Raw genomic sequence first — 25,638 nt, 5'->3', positions numbered from 1 at the left:
TTTGCAAATATGAAAAATGTATTTCTCTATTAAATTATTTATTTCTCTATTACATTAGCAGATGTTTATTTCCGTTTAAATTAGATTTGTATTCCATGAGCATTAAAATTTAACTTTTTTAATTTTAATAACGTTGCGTGGTTACAGTATTGACCTTATTGTTGTTCTCTCTCTCTCTCTCTCTCTCTATATATATATATATATATATATATATCCCCCTAAAAGATGCAAATTTTATTAAAAATTGCTTTTTCAAATCTTCTTTAAATTTCAACTTTTAGAAGTTTACGTTTTTTATACCTTCCTTCCTTTTTTCTGTTTAGCCTTCGGCAATCACCTTTCAGGTATTACTTCAGAGAATGAATGAGGATACGTATGAGTGTAAGTGACGTGTAGTCTTGTACAGTCTCAGGTCGACCATTTCTGAGATGTGTAGTTAATTGAAACCCAACCACCGAAGAATACCGGTATCCACAATCTATTATTCAAATCCGTTTAAAATTAACTCCCTTTACTAGAACTTGAACGCTGGAACTCTCGACTTTCAAATCAGCTGATTTGTGAAGATGCGTTCACCACTAGACCAACCCGGTGGGTACTTACACTTACGTTTTATACCTTCAACCTTGCAACCTATTAATTTAGCTTTAAATTTCTTACGATAAAGTCGAAATTAAAAGAAATAAAGAAAATATTATTTTTCTTTTTTTACATTTTTTTTGTTTTAAAAAAATCGTTTTTTATTTCATACTCTTTTATTATATTCCCATTTAAAAGTTTTATAGGTCTACAATAATTGCCGCTGCCCGCATATAAAAATTTGCTATACAACCAATCCAAATGCGAGAAACCTGCGTTTTGACAAAAATATGTCATGGAATTCAAAGAATTAACGAAATGAGATTGCTACCGAGTGTGAGCTTTGTTCTGCCTCCGGGACCACCGTTAGGTATTGCTTCAGAGGATGAAAAAATAAAATGAGAATTTTTGTAGCGTGTGAAAATGCCATGCCTGACCGAGATTCGAACCCAGGACATCCGGATGAAAGGCCGAGATTTAATATTAGAATGACATTAGTTTATGAATAATTATGTCATTCTAATCTTTTTTTTTTTGATAATACCAACACATAAGCTGGAAGCTTGCGGGAGGGATATGGAATTTTTGTAGCGTATGAAAAATTCCATGCCTGACCGGGATTCAAACCTGGGACCTCCGGGTAAAAGGCCGAGACGCTACCATTCCGCCACGCAGGTAGGCGGAGTGGTAGCTAAACGATGATGGTACGAAAAATTAAGAGAATTATCTTGAATTTTTGTTGAAAAACTCCCACTTTTAGTTATATGGAAGAAAGAAAACTATGTAACTAAAGAAAACTCTACTAAACCTAAAATAAAAATCATTGAAATCGGTTAATTTGATAGAGACCAAACTTCTTTATCTTTAAATCTTTTTAATGTGACTTGATCTCATATTAAAAAAAAAAACCTATAGTAGTTATAGATAATATGCACTACTCGAACGAGATGCCTTTTCTTTTACTTAAGTCGAATATAAGTAATATTACCAATAAAAAAAAAAATTAAAGATACAAACCACATCTGAATTTTACAATAGTATTATTGAAATTGTCAAGAAAAAATATTTTTGGAAAAAGATATTATTTTAATACATTTTCCCGAAGAATGTAACAAACTTTCAAGACACGTTCTACCAATGAAAATAAAAAGAAAGTTCATATAAATAAACATTCGGAAACGCTACGTTAAGGAGTATCGGCTGGCAAAACATTTAGCCCTGATTTTTGCGCCTTCAGTAAAATTAAGCCAGTATATAATTCTTGGGACTAAAATTAAAGGAGAAATTTAATGGTTTATATGATATTTGACCTGAAAAATTGAAAAAAAAAATCTATTTTTAGTAGGTTTTGAGAAATTTGGGATAAAGTACAGATGATTGGGGTCGAAATAGACACAAATTTTATGTTTAAGTAAATTAACTTTGCTAAATGGGTAATAAAAACTTAAAAGTTTTAAATAAAACTTGTAGAGAATTTGATTCTGAGTAAAATCGTCAAAATAAAGTTCACAGAAACTAAATTCAAACTTAAAAAAAAATTGTAAAATATTATTACCAAAATTAAATTGTAAAAAATTTAGTTAAATTAATTTATGTTTTAACATTAATTAAACAAAATAATTCACGCAAAAGAAATTGGTTGGTTTTTACTTCCTTGTACGAAGTAAAGGAAGTACTGTGATCGCGAAAAATCCAAAAAAATTTGAATTTTGGACTTTTTCTTAACTGCAGTAATAAGCCCTCATTGAGAGCTTTTCAATAATATATCTCATAAGTAGTACTTATTTTCATTGGTTCCAGAATTATAACCAAATAAAACTTTTAATGAAATATTTGGATATTACAAGGGGAAGGCTCATCCGTTCGAATCCAACTTTTAACTTTAATTTAACTTTTAACTTTTATTTCCTTTTTTTAATTTAAATATATTGATTTATTAATAATTATTAACAACTGATTGTAAAAAAAAATTACGATAAATAATAATTCAATAATAACAATAACAAAAATATTAAAAATTATTAATGGAATAAGATTTTATATACTTTTTATTTTAAAAAGATGTGAATATGTAATTTAATAGGCGTACAAGGGGAACTCATGTGGTGTCCACATCAGTTTTTTTTTTTATACAAAAATGCTCAAAATTAATGGTTTCATCTAGAAAGAGGAGTAAGACAAAAATGCCACATATCTCTAATCCTGTTTTTTATGTATGTTGAAAATATGATAAAATATACTCTAAAAAATGAAGGAATCTATGTAGAGGACATGTTTTTTTTTTTAGAAGAAAAAACACAGGATATTTAACGGTTTATTTCAAAATTAGATACACTATTCAAAATTAAAGAAAAAAAAATTAATGTACATAGAAGAAAATAAGTCAATGAATGTTTATAAAAAAGAATTGAGAAAATAGATCAGTACATATACTTGATAACATTTTAACAGAAAATTGTAATAGTAAAAATTAAATAAAAAAAGACCACAATATCTATGGAAACATTTAATAAGAAGTAATTATTTATATAATAAAATTAAGTCGTACTTGAAGAAACTTCTTATGATGTATTTGTTTTTATACAAATGACAAAATTCTTATGTTATGTTATGATTGGTGTGCACCTCTACAAAGATGTGAACACCAGGATAAAGAGAAAACGGAAGAGAATGTCAGAAATGAAATGGATAAATAAAGTAAGATAGAAAAGTAATGAAAAAAGTTAGAGTTAACAAATATTGAAGCCTAATAGAATAATTCAGACTAGATGAGCTAACCGACTAGGAAATGTAGGGAAAGAATTTATTAAAACAATGCTAGAAGGAATAAAGATTATAAATGATTCTAAAGGAAATGAGAGCTATCAAAAACTCACAGATTTAGCCGGAAATAAATATCTTATAATGATCATAATTGTAATACTCGTCATTAAATAATGGGTACAACACATTCAGTGAACAGTTTTAATGTTGTAGGTAGCACTTTATCACCCACCGGGTTGGTCTAGTAGTGAACGCGTCTTTGCAAATCAGCTGATTTCGAAGTCGAGAGTTCTAAGGTTCAAATCCTAGTAAAGTCAGTTACTTTTATACGGATTTGAATACTAAATCGCGGTTACTGGTGTTCTTTGGTGGTTGGGTATCAATTAACCAAACATCTCAAAAATGGTTGACCTTCCTTTTTCCTGTTTAACCTCCGGGAATTGCCGTTAGGTATTACTTCAGAGGATGAATGAGGATGTCTCAGGTCGACCATTTCTGGTTAATTGACCACCAACCACCAAAGAACACCGGTATCCATTCTCTAGTATTTAAATCCGCCTTTACTAGGACTTGAACGCTGGAACTCTCGACTTCCAAATCAGCTGATTTGCGAAGACGCGTTCACCACTAGATCAACGCGGTGGGTAGAAATGGTTGACCTGAGACTGTACAAGACTACACTTCAGTTACACTCATACATATCATCTTCATTCATCCTCTTAAATAATACCCGATAGTGATTCCCGGAGGCTAAACAGGAAAAAAATGTAACACTTGATGGTTAAAGGATAGTATCATAAAGAATAATACAATAAATAAAAATTTTAATCGATTTTTTATTTTACAATAAAATCACTTCCGGGAATTTTGTCCCTTGCTACTGGATCGTTTTTATGAAATGGCATTTATATATTTTAACGTGACTGGAATTCATAATTTTTATGAATGGACGAAAGCTGGAGTTGCATTTCGACCTCTCTTCTAGATTACAGTTCATTTTAAAATGTCAGGAAGGTGCATAACTGCATCATTCCCTTTCGTCCATTCCCTGAAAGCCATTTCGATTTTAGGATCTTTCTTTTTCATGTTTAACCTCCGGGAATTACCGTTCAGGTATTACTAAAGAGGATGATGAATGAGGATGATATGTATGAGTGTAAATGAATTGTAGTCTTGTACAGTCTCAGTTCGACCATTCCTGAGATGTGTGGTTAATTGAAACTCAACCAACAAAGAACACCGGTATCCACGATCTAGTATTCAAATCCGTTTAAAAATAACTGACGTTACTAGGACCTGAACGCTGGACTTCCAGCGACTTCCAGATCACCTGATTTGGGAAGACGCGTTAACCACTAGACCAGCCCGGTGGGTTCGATGTTAGGATCTAGTGCTGTGTACTACAACGCGCCTGATGAGGTTCCTAGAGTTTTATCATTATCCTTACTCTGTAAGATTTCAGCTGTAGAAGGAGAGATTGGTGATAGATGACCAATCGGTCGAGTTATTTAGAAAAAGTGGTAACCTAGTGGTAAGAAGTTTTTTTAGAGTTCTGCATGTCGTCTCTGCGTGTGGATCGGTGTACTCTTCTCGCTTATTAGTCGGTTCCTTTTCTTTCTTCACGCCTTATTCTCTAAAAGCGAATTCTCTTTTTGTAATTCAGTAACCTTAGAATTACTGTAAGCTCTTAGAAGAGCGACGCAATGGAGAGAGTATTTTTCAGCATTAAAAAAAGAGCCTCTTTTGTTTCCTGATTTTTTAATGGTTTGTTCTTTTTTTCTTCTGACGCATTCTTTATATTTTTCTTTTCTTCAGGGATGTGGAGGGGAGTAGGTTATATACGAGATGTGTAAGAAAAGTAATGAGATTGGTAACAATGCGAGCGATCTGGCAATGTTGTGTCTACCGGTCTGTGCTAGACCGGTTTGTTCATCCCTTCCACATACTCAGTACGAGTTTCAACTCCGTTCAGCCAACACATTATTTTTTTTCAGCGCCATCAGTGAAGTTTTGCTCTTGTTATGTGTTACGAAAATGTAGCATCGGAATTTAGAGCAACGTTGTGGAATCAAGTTTTGTGTTAAACTTGGGGAATCCGCGACTGTGACCTCTGAATAGTGAAACAGGCCTGTGGGGAACATTGCTTATCAAGAGCAGAAGTTTTCGGCTGGCACAAATCATTTTTGGAAGGCCGAGGAACACGTTGAAGATCAACCTCGCTCAGGGAGACCATCAACTTCAAAATCTGACGAAAACGTTGAGCGTGTGAGGGTTCTTGTGAGATCAGACCGTCGTTTAACAATAAGGATGATGAGTGAACAGTTAAATTTAAGCACTTTCTTTCACCGTACATCAAATTTTCACAGACGATTTGGACATGCGAAATGTTTGTGCAAAATTGGTGCCGAGAAACCTCACAACGGAACAGAAGGACAATCGAATAAACGTGTGCGTTGATCTTCTTGAGAGGATTGACAATGACCAAGAATTCTTCAAACGTGTGATCACAGGTGATGAATCCTGGATATTTGAGTACGATCCTGAAACAAAGCGGCAAAGCGAAGAGTGGCACACTCCATCTCCTCCTCGACCGAAAAAATGTCGAATGAGCAAATCAAAGAGCAAAACCATGCTGATTTGCTTTTTTGACAGTAGGGGTATCGTGCATAAAGAATTTTTTCCTCCAGGACAAACTGTCAACAAAGTGTTTTACAAAGGTGTCCTTGAAAGGCTTAGGAAAAGTGTGATTCGCGTGAGACCAGACTTTGCAGACAAGTGGATGCTTCATCATGACAATGTCCCGTGTCACACGGCCATTTCCATCACGGAATTTTTGACCTCATAACGCATTCCTACGTTTCCTCAATCCCTATTCCTATTCAGCTGATTTGAGTCCTTGTGACTTTTTCCTTTTCCCGTAATTGAAACATCTCTTAAAAGGAGTCATTTTGGAACTCTGGAGAACATTCAAAAGACTGTGACCGACCAGTTAAAAGCCCTACCAGTTGAAGCCTTCCAGCGCTGCTACCAGGAGAGGGAACAACGACTCCGCCGGTGTATAGCTGTCCAAGGGAACTACTTTGAAAGGGATAATTTTGTTGTTTGAAAAAAATAAAAACTTTGGTAAATAAAAAGTCAGTCTCATTACTTTTCTCACACACCTCGTAAGAATGGGCTACTCTTGTACTGGTCCTGCAAATGGGCCAATTTCCAACCAGAAACCCAATGGAGACAAATCGACACTTCTCAGGTATATAACACAAACAAATTACTCTAATTAAATAATTAAATCTACATGTGCTGTAATTAGTGATTGAGTGACTAAATATAAAAAATTACTTTATATGACAACTCATTAAACGATAAAAGTAATCAAATTTAAAAAGCCCAATACCAGACAGAATGTATTATTTAAAAAAAAAACAACTGTAATCATAACAGAGACGGGTACTATGTTTTTTAAGCAGAAACGATTAAAAAAATTATTAAACTATTGTTTATTAGTAATTAACTTGCGGTATACGAGATCAAATTAAATAGTTCAATTGAAAAAAAGTTTCAGCATTCACTAAACTAAATAAAGCAGTTTGCGGGAATTTTTCTCTTTACCGTTATGTAGTACTACAAGGTCTTTTACAACGCGATACAAACCTTCAATTTGTTAAAACTGTAGATAATTTAATCTCCATATAAATAAATAATAAAAGGACCCAAATAATTATAGTGTTAATCTGATTGATTATAATAAGTGTAATGAAAGGTAAAAAAATAAGACAAATCACTGATAAAAAGAAAAGAAGTTAGATAGAGATCTATGGTATAAAAATGTTACTACAACATATGTATCTACAGTACGTCTTTTACAAAAGCAGCTTGTCAACAGGGAAAATTAGGCTAAACACATACTGTTAACATGCAGATCAGTTCAATTATTATTCTCATACACAGCTATTTTCTAGTTTAACATGTTCTTTTTTATATTTTGCGTATTTTCAAAAGTAAAATGTTAGTTGTCAATACAAATTACATTATGTTCCAGAATACATCGAAATAAATTTAACACACACTCTCTAACACTCATCTCATACATATATATACAGAAAAACACAAAAACTCGATACAAAGTATCTTCATTTTACTGTTATGTAAACTATTGAGGTGCAATTTATTATCGGTCTGCAGCAGATGTATGCAATGTTTTGATTCTACAAATACCGTTCAAATGGTCCAGTGCAGTTTAAATGGCAACATTGCTACAGAAACAGGTCGAACCGGTGCACACGCGTACACTGATGCGCGCACATAAACATACGCTTATGTATGTATATATGCGTGTGCGTGTGTGTGTTTGTGTGATTGTTATTACAGTATAACCTCAAATCAAGTGACTATAAATATAAACGGGTCTGCATGTGTATAATTATTGTTAGTTGACTTGTCTTACAAATAGGGTTGGTTGATCATTATAATAGCTATAACAATAATAATTGTGCCCCTCATGTTGACGTCATATCGTTGATTTTTATTTCAATTTAATCTAAAAAAAATATAAAATAAAAAAACTCCCATTACCTACAGAATAATAAGTATTCTTTATGTATGCAGAGAGAATTTTGTGTGATTATTTCTCTACCACTTCTTATAATATATTTATTTGAAACAAAATTTATGATTTTGTTTTTTTAAATACTCTAAGTTTTTCGTTGTGTAGAATTAAATAGAATTTACAGGATCTATGTCTTGCGTATTCCATATTTTTTTCGTCTGTAATTTATTATTAGTAATTGAGAAATCAAAATTTGTTTTTAATTGAAAACAAATGATATTAAAAGGACAATTTTCTAAATTATTATTATTCTACTGACCCCGTGGTGAAGTGGTAAATTCTATACCTTTCATCCGCAAGGATCTGGGTTCGAATTCTAAATCAAGCTTGTCATTTTGTATACACTGCAAAATTTACCTTTCATAAGTAACAGTAATCGGGCGGAAAATAAAATTAATTAATTAATAATATAATTTCATTTATATTTTTATTTTATATTAATTTTACAAATAACAAATTGCAATAGAATAATACTAAATATTATGTAAATAAACCACTTAAAACCACGTAAAGCCTACATTTTTACTTCCTTGTACAAAGTAAAGGAAGTATTGTGATGGCGAAAAATTCCGGTTTTCAGATTTCAACAGAAATATCCATTTTGACCATTCCTGAATCCATTTTGAAGTTTCGTTGAGACGTCTGTACCTATGTATCCCGCATAACTCAAAAATGATTAACGGTAGGATGTTGAAATTTTGGATTTAGGACTGTTGTAACATCTGGCTGTGAACCTCCCCTTCTCATTGCAATCGACTGGACCAAAAATGCCCAAAAAGCTCAAAATGCAAAACATTTGGATTTTGGACTTTTCTTAACTGCAATAATAAGGCCTCATTGAGAGCTTTTCAACGACATATCATAAGTGGTACTTATTTTCACTGGTTCCAGAGTTTTGCCGAATAAAATTTTAATTAATGAAATATTTGGATTTTACAAGAGAAAGGCATATCGATTCAAATCCGACTTCATCTCCTTCCTTTTTTACATTTTTTTTAAATTTAAATATATTAATTTATTAATAATTATTAACCTCAGATTGTAAAAAAAATTATAATTAATAATTCAATTAAAAAAAAAATATGAAAAAATATTAGAAGTTATTAACGTAATAAAATTTTATGTTCTTTTCATTTAAAAAAAATGTGAATATGTAATTTAATAGGCGTACAAGGAAGTCATGTAGTATCAGATCAGATTTTTAATAAGACAAAAGGTTTTAAATGTTTCAAATAAGAAATGTTATACAAGTTAATTTACGAGCCGAGTTATATATACACGTACGTACAAACGTATGTTCATACAAACGTTTTTTTGAACCCTAAAAAGTAAAGATTTTCATAAAACCCGATATTTTGAACATTTTTGACATGATCACCAAACTTTCTCCTTTAATATAACTACATTCGTCAGGATCGTTAAATCTTCATGTTTACGGTAAATTACAAAGTTAAAGCTTACCTACTTTTTTAATTACAATTTTATTTTTGATTCAAACGAATATTCCTTTTAAAATTAGAAATTGTAGACGATCGGAAAAAGATACCATTTTTCTGTGAACGCAGTAATTACATTAATATTTGTAACAAAAATGAACAGGGAGTTTATTCATACATTAATAAATTATATTATCCGTATGTATTATTAAAAAAGATATTCATATTACTGAAAAATAGGTAACATTATCTCTACACCTAAAGAAATGTGCAGAATTTTCTATTTGCTTTCACCGACCATAATTTTTTTGTGAATAGTTTAAATTTCTAATTCAACATTTACAAAATACACAAAGACGAGAGAAATACAATAATCCTGATCAATTTCTTCTTTAATCAATCAGCATCTTTATCAATATAAGTCGTCTCTAATTAATAAATGTGCATTGTTTGTCACAAATGTGCATTTGTTAAAATACAAATGAAAATAAGAAAAATGTTTTTTTTTTCTTTTGAGGAAATAGTTCATTAAATAAAAAATAATTGAGGTGTCTCCGGAAATCTGTCTGTTTTCACTACAAGGAAATAAAAAATACATATATGTTTTATTTAGGCCTATTGCACTTACCCATAAACATGACACCGACTAGCACTAAAAGTTGTACTTGTTCTTCGTTTTCAGTTGTCATGTTTATTTGTTCTACATCTTCATGTTACATTACATTTGATGGAATAATCTAGTTTGAAATAAGAAACCATCGTCCCCCTCAATATGACTTCACCTATTTGAATTATATTACTGTTTTCTTTTCTTTTTTTAAGGTTTATACAGTTCATAATGTTACTACTAGTTTTTTCTGCATAAAAAATAACTAGAATCTTTTTAAGACAGCGTAATTTTTTAAGTAATTGTAATTTAATTTCAGTTTCTCAACTAAATCTATGGATAATTTATATTTTATTTACTTTATTTTATCGTCAATAAATGTTTTACTTATAATTTACTGATTTACCAATAAAAGACACCTAGATATTATTGTACTTTTTTAACCTCCGGGACTACCGTTAAGTATGGCTTCAGAGGATGAGATGAACGACAATTTTTGTAGCGCGTGAAAAAATGCCGTGCCTGACTGGGATTCGAACCCGGGGGACCTCCGGATGAAAGGCCGAGACACTACCACTCACGCCACGGAGGCCGGAAATAAAGTACACCTATAGGAATAGATCGTTACTGTGAATTACATATTACATTGATCTCCTAACTTTACTTCGGAGGACCCAGGACCGTAAGCGCGTCGCATACACTATGGCTAATCATCAGATATGCATTGACGGCATCTACTTTACCCACGACGGAACGGAGACGGTATATGCATTTGGAGTAAGAGGTTGTGCGTGTGTGTGTGTGTGTGTGACCATTTTCTTCAAAAATTATTGGACCGATTTCGATGCGGCATTACATAGGTATCACCTCATTGCATTATACAGGTATCACCTCAAAGCAGGTTCTTAGATTAGTTTTATGGTTATAAGGTGCCAGGGGGCGCTGCAGCAGATAGGTTTCTTCAAAACGGTCTCGTGGCTTTTTAAAATTTTTAATTTTATCACTTGCGTTATTATTTTTTGACACACGTAAAAAAAATTTATTTCCGAAGATCAGCATTTCTTCTTTATTATTTTCATATTTTTATAAAATACTTTATTACTAAAAACCGTATGATGTAACTTTTAATGAACTATAACAGACTCGTAAGATTTCATGCAATGGCATCCACTTATTTCTTTTACATGTGCCCATGGCACAGACGGTCTCTAGTTCAAAAAATACATTGCCTGGACAGTAACACCCGCCAATAGAACGCGTAGACAATTAGTTTACCTCTTCATGTGCTCTAAAATATTCCGGACTTGTGTGTGTCGAATTTTCCAAAAAATTCGGAAATTGTATTTAAAAATCTTGTGATTAGCAAACGTATCATCATTCAGTTTGAGAGTAATATGCAATTGAGAAATATTAAATACGTTTTCCTTAATTATTTTAATTGTATTTCTTCATCCTAGAATATTTAAGTATGTTGTCTGTGTTTGTTTTGTCCACCTCTCTCTATCTCTCTCTCTTTTTCTGCGTGCGCGTGTGTGTGCACACGTGTATTTTGAACACACACACATATATGTGTATTCAATATATATATATATATATATATATATATATATGTGTGTGTGTGTGTGTGTGTGTGTGTGTGTGTGTGTTTTGAATACATGTATAAAAGATAACCACAACTAGTCATTGGATGAACAAAGTTTGGGAATATTAATATGTAACATAGTGTTAAGACAAGGCAAAAAGATGATTTGATGTATGATAAGTTGCTTCTACCGACATAGAAAAGAGTTTAATGGATTTTTTCTTGTTTTGTAACTAAATCTACTAAATAAACCTGATCAGTTTTTCATTTTATTTTATCTAGCTTTATTACTATGCATTTTGAACATGTATTTGCTTTTAGTTAAATCGTTCGTATTAATCTATAATTTAATAATTTACTTATAAAACACCATTAAAAATTATAATTCTAACCCTTGTGTTAAAGATTGGAATCTACAACAAATTAACTAGTTTAAACGCCTAATTTGTACTCATATTCGATGATTGATAACAAAAAATAATGGACCATGATTCCTACTATATAATGGCTTTAAGATAATATTATCATTTTTATCCAGATATCCTTAATAATAATGACAGAATCTTTAGCCTAAGAGATAACTTCAAGATTTAAATGTTTAAACTCTTAAATTTGATTGGTTTAATAACTATTCTGATTTATCATAATCAATAACAAATGTCAATTCAATAATTGTGGAGAGTCTTCTTTTCTTTTTCCTGTTGAGCCTCCAGGAATTACCATTCAGATATTACTTCAGAGGATGAATGAGCATGGCACGTACGAGTATAAATAAAGTGTAGTCGTGTACAGCCTCAGTTCAACATTCCTGAGATGTGTGGTTAATTGAAACTCAACTACCAGAGAACACTGGTATCCACGATCTAGTATTCAAATCTATATAAAAGTAACTGCCTTTACTAGGATTTGAACGCTGGAACTCTCGACTTCCAAATCAGCTGATTTGGGATCATGCATTCACCACTAGACCAACCCGGTGGGTCGATTGTGAAGGGTCTAGTTTTATTGTACTATCTGTAAGTTTGTATAGATTAACAAAAAAAGAACAAAGTATGTTTCATAGTAGAATTTTAAAAAGTAAAATAGTTTCTCGGAAGATTATATCGTATTAAACTAAAGTGCAAGAATAAAATGTAGAAATAATATTTTACCATAAATCTTGTCAACAAGTGATACATTTAATAGTTTTTTCCTCAATCATTAATCTGTTGTAAACAACACCAATTTATTTGTTAAATATGTTCTTCACTATTGGACTAAACTTTTGAACTTTCAGATAAGTATGAGAAGTATTTTTTGACATTGAGAAAATAATAATGTGGTTAAGATACAGTATTATTTATGTTCAGAATTAATCAGAAAACTACGATAGCCATTTGGAAAATTCTAGGCCTGACAAAGAAAATATAAGATTTTTCAGAAATCTTTTATTTACTTTTTAACGTAGTCGCCTTGCAATTTCATACTTGTAGACCAGTGACTTTCCAAATTTTTATTACCCTCAGTATAATGCGATTTGTAAAACTCTGCAAATAAGTGATTTTCTCAGCTTTGACGTCATCATTTGAAGTGAATCTTCATCCAGTGAGCTATTTCCGCAGGTTTGAGAAAAGGAAGTATTCACTGGGAGCTGAATCCAGCAGCAAATCAGGTGAATGTAGAAACACTTCGAAGTGTAGGACATGGAGTTTTGCAGCAACAAAACCCGAGATGTGTCTACAGGCACATTATAGGGGTGAAAGAGCACTTTATTTTTAGCCAGATGTGGACATATAGTCTGAATGGTACGCTTCAACAGTCCAGTAGTACCGTTTTCACTTTCTTTGGCGCACTTTCACCTGCTCTCACCCAGTATTTGTACTGTTGTTTGGTCTCTGGCATATAATAGTGTACCCATGTTTCAAAACATCAAATAAACATGGCAGAATCACATTTAAATAAGCCTAAACGCCCTTGAGAATTGTTCAGTCAAGTGCAAATTTGGCCGACTGTTAATAAGCGTGGTGCCAGCTAATAGAAATCCTTTTCATACCTAAAACATTGCGTAAAGTACAGTGGACACCAAGAAATTTCCTTACGATCCTGGTTCATCAGTTAAGATCTAAATTATTGGCTATTTTATAACAATGACATACACTTCAGTAAAACAAAGAAGCAGATTTCAGAAAAAATAAATTTCACATTTATTTTTATTTTGATGATGTAGTGCTATGCAAAACATTGTAAATGTAGTCTCTGGTTAAAAAGCTTTTACATATAAGTTAACTGAATTAAATATATTGTTAATTAATTTTTCTGGGTAAAATTGTAAACTAAAAACCAAATAATAATGCCAAAATTAAAATTCCAGCTGTAGTTTCAATTTAGTTTGATAAATCTATATTAATTTACGTGAGTATATTAAAATTTGGGAAACTTGGCTTTAAGCAGTAATCATTTTAGTTAGTAGTTGAGCTATCTGATAAAAACACCAAATTTCATTATGGAGACAGCTCCTTCACTGGCCTTATCTTCCTAGATAGAATCAATGTGGCAACCATCCAGATCACCTGTACCTAACAATAGCTGAAGAGGATGATCAGTCCATGGAGGTCCTACACCACCCACATTTCTTGGGAAATCAAGTTGGGATATTGTCCTTCTTCAAGCCAGGAAGTAAACAGAATGACATCAAAAAATAGTCACCAGATTTCATCCACTTGAAGATAACTAAATAATCAGGGATACATTATTAGAAATAAATTAACGTGTTTCTTTAAAATTGTTAAAAGAACTATTCATAAAACTTTATTCCAGAGCCTAAAGATGTATGCCCCCATTTCTCAGATGCAAAAAATTTACCGTAAAGAGATCTAGAAGTGGAAAGATCTGAGTAGTAAAATCTTTAGTTAATTTTAATGTTATGACTACACATACTTCTCAACATATTTTAACAAGCAAGATGAAATGGATGGAAATGATAGGTGAAAATCTGGAATTGAACTTGAGATGTACTTATCTTAAATTCTCTATGCTAATCACTATCCCAACTCATCAACTATGACTGATAGATTATCAGAAAGACACCTAAATTATTATAGTTGTTTCAATAGGCATATTGCTAGATGTCTATTGGAAAATACCATCATAGAAATGGGTATACACCATTAGAAAAGTGAAGAGGAGATGGGGTCTGATAGAAAGAAATATTATACACCATGAATAACTTAAAAACATAATTTAAAATATGTTAATATTGTACTAAAAATGAAAAATATTGATATTACTTCAAAATAAAAAATTGAGACTTTGAAAAGTGATCTTGATTTATATAAAAGTATTTGAGGTCCTAATGCTAAGAAACAAGGTGGAATAGTGATTAGAAAAGTGGGTTCTACACCACCTGATCTTTGGTTCAATTCCTGGCAAGTTTTAGCACTTATTTCTTTTAATCAAAAAATATGCGTAAGGATTTCTGTAAATTAATGTTTACAGCACAAAAAAATTGATATTAGAAAATATTTATCAATTTAGACTTTGTATAAAAATAAAAAAAATAATAAGCTACTTACTTTTAATGAAAATAACGAACAAAGAAATTAACAGGTTTGGGAAAACAAAATTATTGTTAGGTAGTGATAAAGGTATGAATTTTAAGTTACCTACAACTTGGTGATTGGTATTTTTAATACTGTAATGACACCACCGCCTACTATTACACGATATTTTATGTCCTTAAAATGTCGTGTTAAGAGAATATAACTAACTTAGAACGTGTTAACCACAATCTAATGTCTTATAATAATAGGTGACCACAAAATAATAATTTCTGTTATTACTTGTTACCTTGTACCATGAATATTATTATTAATAATAAACTTGATTTTAAATGTGAGTGTGGTGCATGTGTGTGTGTGTGTGTGTGTGTGTGTGTGTGTGTGTGTGTGTGTGTGTGTGTGTGTGTGTGTGTGTGTGTGTGTGCGTGTGTGTGTGTATGTGTATGCACATGTAAAAAATTACAAATATGTATTAACGTCACTTAATTTCAGATTAATTCCCTACTGTTCATAAAACTTTATAATATTAACACAAATAGATTCCTCAGTTATCTCACAAATGATATTTTCTTGAAATGTAAATTTTCTTTTTAATATTTAATCTGTTTAAATCCTATTTTACAAATCTTTTAAATGTACTTTTACTGAACTCTTAGTTGTTCTCATCATCATCATAATAATAATAACATAAAATTAACTACTTGTAGAAAGCCAAGAAAATACTAAAAGAAGATTGCAGCTGTAATTCACTCATTACCTTTCTTTTGTTCCAATTGCTTCCTTTCGCTTATTATGGTATACATTACTAGATAGTAGTTATATGTATTAATGTGTAATTTTCATAAAATAATTTAGAAAATAATAAAATGTATAATTTTCTGACTTTTATAGCAATAATATTATAACACTTCCTGTGATGGTTTATTAATATTACCTTATATGTAAAACCATTGTGAAAAATAAGAAAAATATTTCTTAAAACTTGTCCAAAACAGTTAGAAGTATACTCATCTTTATGTATTAATATCTTGCTTTCTCTATAATATAGATCTCTCAATGTTTTTAGAATGTTTTACAATACTTTTTTTCCCCATTGTGAATAATAAAAATTTTGCAAAACATTAAATTGTAATGACTAAAAAAACTATATTAAAATTTGTATTTACATTAAAAGTTTTGAAACATTTTGTAAGCACATAAAATGTATGAACTCAGTTCACTGATTTTGACGAACAGAAATACTTATTGTACAAAGGCAATAATCAAATATGCTAGTTGATCAGACAGATGTACTAACCAATTTATTTCTGGTTAAGAACATCTCGAAGCATATTCCAAGCGGTATTGACCAATGCAATTCTTAGATCTAGAAAGTAGCACATAAATTTAAAAAAAAAGCTAATAAAATTAGCCTTCAAATAAAAGATAAAACAAACCACTAAATACATAAAAATCTTAAATAATTCACCAGGAATCTAAACTAAACAAGTCTATAACTGCAAAATTGTATTTTTTAATACATAATGGTACTTCCTTTAGAGTTAGATAGAGCCAATATTGGCCAACTCCTCATAGTATTTGAATAAAAATACATCATCACAAAACCACCAAGATCTACATACAGGATTTATATATATATATATTTTTTTTTTGAAAATCTGAATAATTCATTAACATATTAACCAATCTGTTAATAAAATTTAATATTATATGAAATATAAACCACCAAAACAGAGTAAATAAATAAGTTAAATTTACCATATAGATATTTGCAAAAATTGAATTTCCAAGAATAGATTTTGACAGCATCCCGCATCTTCAGTTGGTATTGAATTCTAAAATTACATTATAATTCTTTTAAAAAAATCTGTTATTTTAATTTTGCTATCTAATAAGAAATTTTTTAAAAGAATTATATTATAATGTAATTATAGAATTCAATATCAACTGAAAATCTGGGATGCTGGGAAAATCAATTCTTGGAAATTAGTATGGTAAGTTTAACTTAACTGATTACTGTGTTTTGGTGATTTATATTTCGTATAATGTTAAATACACATTGAACAAAAAAGTATTAGTTTAACATAGTTGAAAATTATAAACACTGTAACATCATTACATTAAACTGGCATGGATAATTTTAACATAAATTTACAACATACTAAATATTTTGTCTTGCTGATTGAAAAATCCACCATCAATCATTTTAGTTGGAACTGTAGTGAAAAACATCAATGTTAATGTCACAGACATGATTGCAACTGTGATTTTAAATATTTGGATTTAAATAAAAAATTCCAAGTTTAAATTAATCATTTCTACCTCTTTTAGTATAATCTTTTTTAAATTGTTCAATTAAAACCTAAGAAATATGAAAAAAATATTTTTAGATAGATACAAAAAAGAATGAATAATTTCAAATCAGCTTCTCACAAACTTAATTACCTTAAATGAGTAACAATATGATCTATGTATAAATCTATGTAAATATAAGATCTAAGAACTAGATTCTATACTTAATACTAAGTACTATATATCACATGAGGCATCTATCATAAATTAAATACCTAAAATTTCAAAAGAATTGTGAAAGAAAAAGGAACAAACTTCACAAACGTTTTCCCAAAAATTCTTTTCTGAACTGTCAGCCCTTCATTTGTGTTATAAATGATCACTATGCAGGATCATCTTTTCTAATTAAGTTGTTTGCTAAGTATAACAATGTGATTTAAATTTATTTATTGAAAGGAATTAACCACTACCGATAAGAAGTTGCCCAGTAATTTCAAAAAGATTCTCTGGAAGAGTATACAATGGCAAACATTAACAAATATTACTATTAGAATGAGTTTACAATAAAAACCCATGTATGAGAAAACCATATATTACATTATATCTTTGTTAAATTGTTAACATATCAAGAGAAACAGTAAATAAATTATTGTAAAAAATACAAACAAATATACTGATCAAACAGACTGTTACCTATCCTTCTGTGTACCTGGATAACACAATTATCTCAATAATCTTCGTCTACTCCTGTATATTTTTTTCTGCTGATCTATTTTTAGTTTAAGATTTTCTAATACATGAATTTTTTTTTTCAGATGTCTCAACAATCAGCAGAGAGAAATATTCCACATCTAAGGGATATATTTGGCTTCCAAAGAGAAGAAAAGAAATGTGATAACCATCAAGATTCTTCTGGTAATGGCGGCAATGATAGTGCAATTTCTGTTGGTTCAACAAGCGAAGAGGAATTATCGATGCTAACATCACCAAATACAAAAAAGAAAAAACAGCAACGAAAAAAAGAAAAACTTATGACTGAAACTGATGTTAAACATCTTGAAAGACATCTTTCAATGAAGAAAACAATAAGGAAAAAAATTATGAGAGATTTGCAACAAGCTTTTGTTGAAGATCCGAATGAGTTTCGAGTTGAAGATATCCCAAGGGAACAATTAAAAGCAGAAATTAATTTACAGAGCTTGAGTTTCGGAGCCTCTGGTAAAAAGAAAGGTAAAAAGACTAATGGCGAATCAAATTTCCTTGACTTTTTGAGGACTGGTGATTCCAAAGTATCGAGTAACAATGTTTTAAATGATGACGATTCTGGACACGGATCCCCAACACGTGAATTATCAACTGAAAGACCACACGATGACCAAGATGATGATGATGACACCAACAAGAAGACAAGCTTCTGGAGACGTTTCACCATGAAAGGAAGAAATAAACGTTGACTGGATAGACTTTATCCTGTGTTATCACAGTAACCATCTTCAGTGTAAATATTACAAACAAAAAAAAAGGAAAAGTTAATAATTCAAATAAGTGTTGTCATGTATTTTAATACCTGTGATAATTTGTTTCAGTTATATTGGAATACTTGTTTATCTAAAAATTTTAATTTGAAGTATTTATATTGAAAGAATCCTCATTTGTAAATCTCTTTCTGGAATGCCATCATTCAGATATTCTACCCTTAGATAGATACTTGACACCAGAGATAGTTTCATTCTAGTTCACTTCTAAGACACTTTTTCATTTCTTGATAATTTCTATTACTTTTCAAATTATCTCATAGCATTACTCTTCATTTTCATTTTCTTTCATTTTTGTTCAATTCTTCTATACCAAACTTAAACCTTCAAGCATGTGACCTTACTAATCTCTTCAATTAAATGAAGTAAGTTTTCGCTCATTCACCCTTTAGAAGAACTACTTCATTTCTTATTTAATACATCTATTTTCTTCTTTCAATTCATCTAACCATCATACTTCAAATGTCTATAACTTTAGAATTTTTCCTTTGTAATGTATATGTCCTACATTAAAAAATCACAACCTTGATGTTATCTGATGATTAACCTTGATGTTATCTGTTCATTATTAAAGCAGTAACTGTTTCTCTTCTTGAAATTTTTGATTTGAGATTGCTATCCTTAGTTTTGTATCTGTTTTTTCCCACTTTTCTGTTTTACCTAATACTTTTACTAGCTCATTCTTTTCTTTCTTTTAATTATGGAATCATTCTTTTCCAGATCACTCGTTCATTTAACCTCCCTTTATCAAATCTTACAATTTATAATTGTATTATGACAGTCAATTTAATATTATCTCTCTCTGTTTTTAATTTTTGTTGCTCAAAAGGTTTTTTTTAATTTTACTGTCTCTACTTTCTCTCACTTTTAATTAATTACTTTGCAATGTAATTAAATACATATTTTTTTAAATAAAATAATATAAATTTATTTTACATAATTTACAGATTTTAAATTCTTTCCGTAGATTTTTTTTTACATTATGATTTGATAAAATGTTATTAACTCAGTTAATTCTTTTTGTGTAATTCTATCATTGTGTAATTTTTCCCAGTTCAATAGTTCAGCTAATAAAGTAATGGACTGAATCACCTAGTCCTAGATCTTATCTCTGACTTTGGTATAGAATTTTATATTCTAGATCTTATCTCTGACTTTGGTATAGAATTTTATATTATCACCTACAATTACTTTCATTATTTATATATAACCCAAATTTTTACATAGGAATCACTATCCTCAAAAATGTATGGTACATTTTCAAAATTGTTATCTTATGATTGTTATCTAAATCATAAAGGTGATCACTGGGGTTCTAAAGAATCTGACGTTCTGCAGTTGTCATTTTTTTAAAAAAAGAAATACATACCTACATAATTTTGTGAACCAGTACAATCCAAATTTAGTAACTGGTGTCATAAAAAAAAACAGTAGATAAAAAAATTTATTCTAAGTCTTAGATGGCTCTAAAAAAAATGTAATGTTACTTAATTATAGGTACAGATTAAAGAACTATAACCTCTTGATATGATGATTTTTTTATCAATTACATTTTAGGTGTAAATAAAACTAATGAAGCACTGAAGATGGTTGTATTTATATTACGATCATCTATTAATTAATTAATTATTTTAAAATATGTAGTTATTATGGCGGACTGTTTTTTTTCTGTAGAAATGTCACTAATCTAGATTAGTTTATGACAGTGATAAATAAGTTTATTAATTTTTATTTTATTTTATTGTATTTTTAATAGCACATATTTTTTGTTAATCCTTAATTTTAGATTGTATCTACTTGCCTGATCTGTGATTAAATTATTTGATCGCACTTTTACTCGTAGTAATGTTTTACTCTTTATAATACATATATATTAGATATTTAGATTTTAAGTTCTAAATGAAATTAATAATTCTGTCATATTTTTTTATTAATTTTTAAAATTTAACACTATAATATTGTTATTGTAAAAAAAATTAATAATTGTATTTATTTCAGTTTGTTTTAAATTAATCAACGTTTATTGTATTTTAATTATTTTTTAAACTGATGCTATACTTGACCACAAAAAATTATTTCGATTCAAAAGAATTTTTGTCAAGTCATTTGAACTACAGTATAAAATTAATTTTATTTTTTTAGAATTTATTATTATTTTTCTTAATAGTTATCAATTAATAAAACAAACACTGATTACTGCATACAGTTTGCTTAATGAGCAAATAACATTGACAATAATTTCTAAGTTTGAAATTCATACTCTGATTAAGGAGTAATTTACTTACTATCTAGCTAACGTAAACATCAGTAAATTCAGTTCCATTTTGGCTGCGATTGAATGAACTTATTCTGTACATGTTTTTTATTTTGAATAGTTTATCTCTAAGTTTTGTTTTCATCTTTTGTCTGTTTTATTAAGTATGAATAGAGCACAATTAGTTGTTCCAGAGTACACAGTGCCCAACTATGTGAAATCACTTACCCCCTGGATAAATCTCCTTCAGCATCAAATAATTAATCTGCATGTCATAATTATATTTTTGATCATTTATTGTCAACTGTGTAAAATAAAAAATTCATATTTAATATATTATGCTTTTCTTAGAGGAAAATGTGTATATATAATTTTAAATATTTGAAACTATTTTTTGTATTTATGTATTATAATACATCAAAAGTAAAGTTTAAAATATCATTTGATTAAGTCCCTTACTGAGTAAAGTTAATGTATACATTAAATTGTTTCTAAAAAGTGAGAAGTATATTAAATATTTTGCGTTACATTCTCTGTTCCAATCTGTCTTACGGCTGTGACATAGAAAAGTATCTGAGGAATAAGAGATACCAACTAGGCTATCTTTCTCTGAGATTAATGATGTTCCAGAGTACACCCGATCACTATGGTGAACAAAGTGAAGATGTCAGGTGTATATTAACAGGAACTAGTTCACTTTTCTTTATAAGCCTAGCATGGAATGCTTCTTCTTGAAAATGATTATATCATTTTCTGAATTTCCTCTTATATCTCATGTTAAACCATCAGCTGTTTAGTTAGAGCACCCAAAAAAATTTTTTTTTAATTTTTTTATTGATTAATATATTACTGTTTATTTTACTGTTATTTTATTATCACCATGAATATTATTATTATTATTATTATTATTACAGAGCTTAGTAATATTAATCTATTTTATTTAATTCCTGTTATATTATTTTGTTCCTTTAGTAAATAATCACTTACATACTTAATTTTAGAGCTTATTCATTATCCTAATATTTACTTTAATTTTTATTTATTCCTTTTATTTATTCTTTACATTACATTTTATGTTTTCTTTATTACATTCATGTAATAAAACTGTGATTAAAGTGAAAATAAAGAGTGTGAAAGTGAACAAACGAAACTGTGTGTTTAAATGGTTGTTATGTAGTTCCACGAAAGTGTATAATTTTTATTTGATGTCTGAGTTCTATATTTGTTTAGGTAAAATATTCTTAAATATTAAATGAAAGTTGCTACATAAAGCATTGTGGGGATTTTAATTCCTTCAGTTTTAATACTATTGTTTAAAGACTGCAATAATATATTAATCAGTGCCTTGCCGCTCATATATAACATGTGCAATGTACTTATTTCTTTTTGTTTTATTAAAACCTGTAGAATTTTGTGTATTTTGTTTTTTTTACATCCTCAATTTGTTTTTTCTGTAAGAATTGAACATTATATTTATCTTCTGTATTTGTGTATATGTATGTTTGTATGTTGTGTTATAATGTATTGCGCATGAGAGCAGTACCCAGGTACTAAGACATTAAGTAGTTCGTAAATTCGCCCCATCTTTTTCATTGTTCTCTAACCTAATTTAAAAATTTCCTTTAAAAAAACTATTTATAATGTAGTTCTGAAAAAATTTTAATTAAAAAATCAGCATCTGTCTATTTTGTATTTACAATATCTCCTCTGTTAAATAATAGATTGACACCATTTGAAAATAAATGAATCTTTTTACAACAGAGTGGAGTCTAATTAAAAATAATCACTTAATCTGTACTTACAGTATAATCTTATACCTACATTTAGATCTATATTTTAACTGTAGGATATCTATACTATTATAACAAAAAAAACTACTTGATCAGTCTCAACCAAATTTTTACCCATATTTCTTGGCATAACTGAGAAGGTTTTTAGATATATTTCATATTGAAAAACCTTGAGAAAAAAAAATAATATAGTATATGTAGTAGTGGAGATTTGATGGTTGAAGCACAAACTTTAATGAACTGAATTGGCCCCAGGAAACCTGAGGAGCCCATTAGTTGGCTCCAGTATTTACCTGGGCTGGCCTGAGCCCCGTGGGTTCCTGTTCTGGCTAGTACTTATTATAAAATTAGTGTGCCATTTATTGTAATATCTCCAGGACAACAAGTTTCACAAAAATTTACATTTACCATCAAGCACAAAAAAGACAAGAGCATAAACTACTTAGATCGTAAAATCACAGAACAATAACATAGGTAGATATCCAAAATTGACAAAACAGATATCACAACTGACAAATTCAGACACTACTTGTCTAATCTCACCCAATATAACATAAACTTTCAGCTTTCTCCTGAAATTACGATCCTCCTTGCTACATAACATTTTTCTTTCACAAAGAGACTATCAAGATGAATTATGCATAATAAAATATTTATGAAGAAAATGGATACATAAACATTAACAACCACTTAAAAACAATTTGCTCATAAATTTAGGAAAGTGTTTAATGCATTAGTTACAGAACTGTTAACAAAACAAAATACAGATTATCAAAGAAAAAAATCACAACCATTAAAAAAACTTTGATTTTTTTTTTGGAGTGAACAAATGTAACCTAGTAAGTATTACATAGGATAAACAAGATTAAGTTTTGCAGACTAATGCAAAAAAACACATAAAAGCCCTTCTTTCCACTTTTGAATGTAGTTTCACAAATCATCTCTGATGTGAAGGCTCACAAACATTAGCAACAACAGGACAATTTTACATATTAAACAAAAAAAGACAAAACTAGACACACTTGAGCTATTCAAAACACATAAATATACAAACACATAAAAGTGCATAGAAAAATATTCTAAATAAACAAAGAAAATTTAATTCATCCGCTGTTTAAACAAATCATAAACAATAAAGATCTTTTGAAAACCCAGTCCAAAAACCAATATGGACATTGCAGCAACTACTGCTTCCGGTGCAGTCTCTGAAGAAACTTAACATGGAGAGCAAAAGTTTTCTCAGACACAGGTGAACTTTTTATAACTTTCTCATTAAAATAAGTTGTACTGTAGTCAATTTTAAAGAAGTTTTTAATGTCCAGTTATAATCTACTGGTACTTTCTTTTCCATTCCCTCATAACTTTGTCACTTCACATTTTTTACACAACTTAATATTAAATGCCCTAGCACTGGTAAAATTCAGAGAGCACCTATCTTAACATTAAGATTTTCTTCTTCAGTCTCTTTTTAGTTGTCATTAATTCAGAAGTTCAACACTTATCATGACGATGATCCTTAATAACCCCGCATACAACCAATCTGTACGATGTTAATATTTTGGCTCCAGTCTCTGTATTTATTGTAGACTCAGTGTAATAACTTGCCACATTTTGACTAAATATGTTCAGATTATTCTTTATTTCATCATTGACTGTTGTGAAATTTTTACATAAACATTCATTTGTTTCAATATAACTTAAAAACTGACTCGATACTTTATGTTATATATCATATGTAGCACATTTTTATTATCAAAGGTTATGTTGATCTTATTCAGTGTATCATCCAATTGAATCATATTGAGTATCATCTTGCAGGTTGCTCATGTAAATCTAATCAATAACTCATTACTAGGATTATCTTTGATCTTGTAGACTTGCAGTTCTATTACAAAATCATTCTTAATAACATACTGTTCAACAGTCTTTAAATCCTTTTTCCAAGGTGAAGCCTCCAGTCTGATCTTCATGAAGTTTTAGTTAAAGGATTATAACCTTTAACAATTCATTAGACAGATTCTCAAAGTGCCCCACTTAATAGACCTCCAAGCCATCCCATCTTCAAAGCCTTTTTGATCTCAATATTGATTCATATACAAATGAATACTCTCTGTTCATCTCTATGTTCACAAACTACTCTTTTTCTTAATCTATTTTGACTCACAGAAGGAACAGAAGTTTGTTAACCTCAAAAATTTCTTAAGATCATTATCAAGTGATAGTACCATTATCAAAAGATAGTACAGACTTTTGATAATGGTAAATCCATCTGAAGGTTGTGACTCCCCACAACTTGACCTTAAGTTTGGATTTAGTAGCCAATCATGTTATTATTTCATTAACATTGAAGCTAACTGATTTCAACTGCACAGTTCATTCATATGAACTGTACATGTGTTCGAAAAAGAATATACCCTTTTCAAAAAAAATATTCTTGGCCCCCCTGATGTGATATTAGAATTCTTACAAATGTAAGGTAATATATCAAAGATTTTAACCTACTTTACATAGATTCAATATGGGCATCCTTCGTGACACAACAGATACTTAGTCGATAGTCCATTTCCTCCCATACTCGAATCAACATGTCTCTTGTAACGGTAACAGAGGCTTCTGTAATCCGCTCTCGCAGCTCCATCAGATTTCGAAGCAATGGTG

At 29.9% G+C, this 25,638-nt stretch overlaps 1 protein-coding gene across 2 annotated transcripts in view; it reads left to right on the top strand.

Moving 5' to 3' along the window:
• Positions 1–22,604, top strand: part of LOC142327300 (uncharacterized) — a 247,586-nt gene extending 224,982 nt beyond the window's left edge. For both annotated transcript variants that reach the window (XM_075370216.1, XM_075370217.1), the window contains exon 2: positions 18,217–22,604. In XM_075370216.1, the coding sequence (XP_075226331.1) occupies positions 18,217–18,855 (639 nt within the window). In that variant the 3' untranslated portion in view covers positions 18,856–22,604. The remainder of the gene's footprint in view (positions 1–18,216) is intronic.
• Positions 22,605–25,638: the final 3,034 nt, after the last annotated feature.

Source organism: Lycorma delicatula, chromosome 7, assembly GCF_047948215.1.
Source record: "Lycorma delicatula isolate Av1 chromosome 7, ASM4794821v1, whole genome shotgun sequence".
In the NCBI taxonomy this organism is placed as follows: domain Eukaryota; kingdom Metazoa; phylum Arthropoda; class Insecta; order Hemiptera; family Fulgoridae; genus Lycorma; species Lycorma delicatula.
Note: the sequence above shows the minus strand (reverse complement) of the source record. Positions and strands in the feature narration are given on the sequence as shown.